A 6851-nucleotide genomic window follows, 5' to 3' on the forward strand; every position below is an offset into this window, starting at 1 on the left:
CTGTGACTTATGGGGAACAGATCATGGAATTAGAGCATATGGCTAAGTGGTCTGGCTAGACTCTCCGCCTCAGGGTTTATACGAGGGGACCTAAGCTAAGCTCAATTCCACTAAGTGGTCTTGTTCCACCTGTGTGTGAGTGTAGACCGGTGTCTAACGCATTTCCTATCTCCCAAGAGGGACCAGGTCGGGAAAACAGGGAAGCGAGTGTATTTAGCTGGGTGGAAAGGAAGTCCTGCAAAAGCTTGGAGACAAAGTTGGAACTTCAGGAGGTTAGAGTCCTTCTGCTTCAAGAGGTTAGAGTCCTTCTGACCCCCAGACAATAAGGGGGTGATCAGGGTTAAAGTCCCTGACATATCAAGGTTAGAGTCCTTGATGATCAGGGTTAAAGTCCCTGGCAGGTTTAGAATTCAGGGTTAGAGTCCGTGACAGAATTCCAGGAATCCCCATAATGGATGCACTACAGGCACAGACTCAGCAAAAGGGCACTGTGCACTGCAGGCACAGGACAAGTAAAAGGGACACTGGGTCCTTTTAGCAGGACACCAGGGAAGGTAGGCTGGAGTCTTTAGCAAGCTCCAACCCCTGAAAGAGAATTCTTTGTTTGTTTTTTTTGTCTGTCTGTCTCTTTGTCTGTCTTGTTCTCTTTGTTATCTGTGTCCCCAATGAAATGCCTTATATCGTGATCGGGCAAGACCTGGTCTTGCATCCTCCTCCCTGGGTCCGTCCCCTGGTGTTGGCCACCAACCCCTCTACCATCCTGGTGGCCAAGGCACCAACCCCAACCACTCCCATGTTGCCCCCTTCGGGGTCACCACCCATGGACCCCCATCATATGTCCCTAGGTTTCCTCTCTTCCAAGTCTCCAGCTATTGGTGTAAAACTCTTGGTCTGCAGAAAAGGAGTTAAGCCCAAAACCCAGTGGAGCAATGGGCTGGCCCCGTGCCATGTCCTTTCCGCTCCATTGACACTCAGAGGAGTCTTTCCCCAGCCCTAGGTATAACCCACTCAGAGCCAGATGGGCTAGATGGTTGGAGCTGGGGTTGGGTGGGCTGGAATGGGAGGACAAGTCCATGGCCTGTGTGGATTTTTAGGACAATCGATGAGGATTTGGGGTTTCTGCCTAGGAAAATCTTCACTCTCCCTAGGAATCGGTTAGCTGGGAGAAAAAGGGTAACAAGTTTGTCCTGTGTCAAGGTTGTAGATCCTTGAGTCCCCCCCCCTTCCTCCCGATGTCACCTCCACTGCCTACCCCCCGCCAGAACAACCCCCCCTTCTTCCACAATGGCCCTCCCCATCGCAAAGATTAATTCTAAGGGTTGATACATGCAACTTGGGAGGATCCTAATGATTTTGATATGGTACAAATGTAATTTTATGTATTACTGTTTATCAGTTAAATGTGAAATGTTAACCAGATTTTTATTGAGCACAAAAACTCATGGTTAGAGGTTTGTTTTGTTAGATCTTGCAATGTATAATGGGTTCAGTGAATTTGAGAATTATCCAAATGTGATTGATAGCCAGCCTGACACAGAGAAGAAATGTTTTATTCTATGAGGAAAGAAATTGTACTGGCTACTTATAGATGTAAAAGTCATCCAGAAAGAGTTTTATGCTGTTGAGAAGAACTTATTCTAGAATTTAAACTTGGGATTTTTTAAATCAGATGTTATTTTAATGTATGTGCTGTCAGAACTAGCAACAAGTACTCATATGACACACAAAAAGTTTTTAAAGTGGGTAATCTGTGCATAGGATTTAATAATACCAGTACTGAGCTAAATGGTGTTTTCTTTGACTAAGGTTATATGAATCATTTTTAAAATGTGCAAAATGCAAAGAAAGGAATTTGTGATCTAGAGATGAACATATATTCAGATATAAATTATGTGTGCATTTGTACTATATTTGCACCACCTAAAAAGATTAAGGGCTTATGATATGCAAACTGTATGTCCTTAACAAAACAAATTTGACCAGCCCTGAAATCAAGAAGGGCTTGAATTCTAGTGTGAAATAGATACAACAAATTCTAAATTGGAATAATGTTGATGGAATTTAATCAGGTACGTAGCAATGTTTTGAGCTAAAAGAAAACTAAACTGGAGGTTCTATTCTACTTTAGACAGAAGGTTGAAAGGAGTACAGGTAAATGCTTTGAACTTCAATTTGGTTACACACTGAAAGACTGCTAAAGGACTTAATCAAAGTTATTTGGAAGTTGTGGAGTTCAAACTATAATCCACTGAGACTAATTATTATGAAGGGGGTTTGATGCATTCAAAATTTTAAGCTAAGCCCACTTGTTAAAAAAGGATGGGACAAGGTTAAAAACTAAATTCAGCCAAGCAGTCTTAGGATAATTGCTCACAAGCTATTAATCCCTTCCTTGCATATAGGAAGGAGAAAGAAGTGCTTATAATTGTTCCACACTAATACTTGGGGATTGAAATAGGAATCTCACAAAGTTGACAAACACTGTGTGATAGGACTTAAAGATGAGTAGGGAGGTGAAAGAGAACAGATAAATGTTCTACTCTTATAATTGAATCCCTGACCTAGGGATAATTTCTAAAATTAATGTATGTGTTGTAGGAAAATCACATATGATTCTATAATTTCTCTGGATAGTTACCCTGAAGTAATTCCTGTATGGCCTTGCCTTAGTCTTTCAGATGGCCTAGATCCAAGAGATGATACAGCCCTGATTTATATTACTAGGGAGCTACTCAATTCAGCACTCATGTTCTTTATTTCAGGTTTTGTGACTTAAGTGTGATATGTCAATTATTGCCAGAATATGTAAGGATAATTGCTATAATGTAGACTCATAGGCTTTAAGGAATCCTTAGAGAGGGTAAATGATCAGAAAAGCTTGCTTGAGGTGTATGGAAATTCTTATTGACTGATAAGCAGAAACTCTCTCAGCTTAAAATGGGTGAGACTAGTCTTTTCAAGCAAAAGAAGGCTTCTGGGATTGAATGGTGACAAAGTACATAAGGATAGAGAAAGTCCTGGGATGGTTACAGAGGCATATTCTGGGCTCGCCTGGAAATGGACATTTTCTGACCATTTAGGCTATTAATCCTTGAGTGAAACAATGATGGCATGAGCCAGTGATAGCTTTGGCCTGCACGTGAAGCCCTCACTATGTGTCCTTTGGGACATTAGGAAATGTTTTCCCTGCCTTTCCTTTGTGACATTCCCATACTCAGCACATAATGCAAATTGTAAAATTAAAGTTTCCATTTCCTCAAACAACCTATTAGGTTAATAATTGAAGACTCTTAAATTATTAGGGAACATAATTTGAGAAGTAGGTGAGGTTATTAATAGATGGTTTGTATTTATAGCCTTAATTTGCCCCAGTTGAAATTCGGATCTTGAGCTTGGAAATATAGCTCAAAGCTTTTTTGAATTCCCCCAAAGTCTGAGGTAAAGAAATTCATCTGTATAATATTGTTATAGATGTTTATAGTTAATGTGTATTATGCAAAAGGATATTCTTTGACAGAAACACCACACACCAACTCTGCAAACAATTCAGGAATCTGATTTCCTAAAGGGATCTATTCCTGTCAGAAGATGATTTCTGAAGATGGAGTCTGTTGGCTAAGATACCCAAATGGAAATGTGTAATATCAATTACTATTGTACTAATTTCTCTGTTTCTATCTGGTGTTCTAGTTTTTGCCCTAGTCCTGGTTTCTACCCTTCTATCTTAAGGGCTGACTCTCCCCCTTGTGACCTGTCTGCCAATCAGGGGAAGCAGTTGCTGGACATCCTTCAGATCTCCAAGCAGGTCCCCACCTACCTAGGACCCAGGCATCCACTGAGGACATGCCCCTAAAGACCCTGTGTTTGTAGCCATTCTCTCCCTGTTAACCTTGGCAACTATTCCAGCCTGAAGCCCTGGACATTGCCTATGGTCAATACCTCTCTCTCCTAACAATAGGCAGGGACAGCTCTACAACCATTCTCAGCTCTGAAGAAGCTATAGAAGACTGAGATCATCTTCCCCTTTCCCCTAGATATTTGGAGAGGGGGAGATGACATGGGCATTGTACCCCCAGAAACTCAGTCATACTATTGTCAGGGAAACACTTTTTCTCCCTTACATCTTTGTGACTCCTAGCAACAGTTAATACCTTCTCCCACCCAAAGGCACCCAATGGTTGTGTGCGATCTCAGATTTGACCCCCTGTGTATCTAAAGGCTCCTTAGACTCAAAGGTTCAGTTTGTGAAGGATCGCATCAACACTGTCCAGCTCATGGTACTAAGGCAACAGTACCAACCCTTGGACACCATCCCTAAACTATGTAATAATGATATAGCCATGAGTAAGATTCCTCATTATGAACAACCAGAAGTGGGGGATGTTATGTGGTAAAAATCAACTGACCCTCACTCTGTAAGGGACAACAGAATGTCCCGCGACAGAATGTTCTTGGCAAGGTCCCAGGAATTACAGGACCCCTGAAGTATGCTCGTAGTCACGTAGTTACCTACCTTTCATGGCTGTCCAAGAGCCCACCTCATATGGCCACCTTTCATGGCTGTCCAAGAGCCCACCTCATATGGCCATCTTTCATGGCTGTCCAACATCGCCCACTTGTTATGCTAAACTAGCCAACATCATTAACAGAATGTTCTAGGTGTCCCCCATCAAGCAACTCAACTATGACTGCTTTAACCAATATAAACTCCCCTCTGACTCTGCCTCTTCAGAACCCCTTGATTGGGCTCCCCTAAGATTGCTAGTAATAAAGTTCCCCTTGCCTGAATTGCATTGTCTCTGTATGCTCCCTGGGGTGGTCTTCCACTCAGACGCTAACACTAACCCTTTTCTAAAAAAGCAAATCACAAATCATTGGACCTCTCCATCACTCTCAAGATAAAAGCCTTTCAGTGATTTTTATCAACACAAAAAAGAAACCTCTCTAAGTTGCCAGGGAGCCTGAGCCTGGGGGAGAGTACTTCCTGAGATACAACTGTGTCTGATGCTAACTAGAAGGCTCTGGGTCCAGAGCTCCATCTAAGTGGTCCAAGTAGGAGAAAGGCTACAATGGGCTTTCAGAGGATAGCAGATACCAAGGAGAAGCAGGTGAGGAACTGGGCCTGGGGAAGGAGTCTTGGAAAAAGAGGGCCAGAGAGGAAGATGGGACCCCCCCCCAGATCAAAAAGCAGAGAGGATGGTTCCTTTCAAACATCTCATTTCTTGTCTTTCTACACTCATTCTGGACTTCCTTACCTATTTCACTGTGCCCATCCCCACCCCACCCAAACTCTTCACTACTTTCCCCAAACCTTTCTTAGTTTTATTTTGGTTTTTTACATTAATTCATTTATGGAACCCCTAAATTTACCTTAGTCCCATGTCAACTTGCCTTCAAGGAACTCCCAAACTGACTCTGGTCCCAAACTAATTAAATAAGCCATCAAGTACCCATTAAATATCCAATAAGCACCCCAAACAGGCATGATAAAGAAGCTCAAATCTTCAGTACCCTTTTGTCTTAGAAGTTTCTCCCTTAGTGTCTGGGCTGAAATCCTCCTGCCTTCGTCTCCATGTATCCCAATCAGTTCTCCTTCCTTTCCTTTATTCCCCAAAGTATATTTGGGACTCCAAGTGGTTCAGGTCTTTGGAATTTCCCCTGATGAACATTCCCGTTTCTGGTGAGTTTCCCCAGAGACATTGTTTCCAGAGTCTCAGACCCCAGCTTGGTGTGACAGTATTGGTTTAGGAGCTCATGACTATGTGGTGGCCAGAAGAACTTTGTCCTTGTCCTGATTAAAGATCTTAGAGGTTCTGTTGACCTTCTTCCCCCATTCAATGAAAAGCTCCCTGAGGGCAGGGCCTGACTTCTCCCTCCTCCCCACTCCAGGTATGTTTTCTAACCCAGTCCCAGAACATCACATTAATGAATGTCAATAAACGTTTGATAATGGCTCTGCTTCTGGCTGTGAAAGGAGTTGGGGAATAAGAGAGGCCTGAAGGAGAAGTTGTTGATGTCTGTCTTCACCAGCCACTTCTCCAGGAGGAAGGGCGCTGTGTGAGCAGAGGCTGGCAGGGGTTTTTGTCTCACTTCCCCATCAGTCTGTGTCACTGTGTACACCACTACTACCCGACGCTAAGCAGTAATAATCGGCCTCATCCTCAGCCTGGAGCCCAGAGATGCTTAGCGTGGCTGTGTTCCCTGAGTTGGAGCCAGAGAATCGCTCAGGGATCCCTTCAGGCCGGTTGCTATCACCATAAATAAGTAGTAGAATGGCTTGGCCAGGCTTCTGCTGGTACCAGGATACAGCATAGCTACCAATACCATCCCCATCACAGGACAGGCTGACTCGTTCTCCCAGAGACATGGACACTGAGGGTGGCTGAGTGACCACATAGGCAGCCATCGAACCTGGAAGGAAAGGGAAGAAGAGATCTGTCAGAGGCAAACAGTGTCCATTCCAAAAGGCCATACCAGAGTCAACTTGGGGTCCAGACAAGGGGTAGCCTGCGGGCTCTGAGCCCAGGGAAGAGATGCCAGGAAGACTCACCTATGCAGAGAGTAAGGAGCTGGAAGAGGAGCAGCGTCCAGGCCATGGTGGAGGCTCCTCCAAGAACTCTGTGTGTGGAAGCCCCCCAGTCTATGCAAGTCTCAGCTGGCATTCTCTTATATCCTCTCTGGACTCTCAGAGAGGTGGTGCTCCTCATGCAAATCTTCCCCTGCTCTAGGCTGCTGCTGGTGGGGCAGCCCATAAGATCTACCTGATGCTCTGACCCAGATGTCCTTGTTCAGATAGAAGTTGACCTCTAAAGCTCCTGAGGTCGTTTCCAACTTGGAGACTCTGACATTAT

General features: G+C 44.0%; 1 gene segment (V, D, J or C); it reads right to left on the reverse strand.

Annotated features, from left to right (window-relative positions):
- Window positions 1-5951: 5951 nt before the first annotated feature.
- Window positions 5952-6625, reverse strand: LOC100616918 (immunoglobulin lambda variable 3-19-like). The segment is given in 2 exon segments: window positions 5952-6411; window positions 6551-6625. Coding segments are annotated over 2 exon segments (360 nt in total).
- Between the last annotated feature and the right edge of the window lie 226 nt (window positions 6626-6851).

The sequence above is a fragment of the Monodelphis domestica genome, chromosome 3 (assembly GCF_027887165.1).
Source record: "Monodelphis domestica isolate mMonDom1 chromosome 3, mMonDom1.pri, whole genome shotgun sequence".
NCBI classification, from domain to species: domain Eukaryota; kingdom Metazoa; phylum Chordata; class Mammalia; order Didelphimorphia; family Didelphidae; genus Monodelphis; species Monodelphis domestica.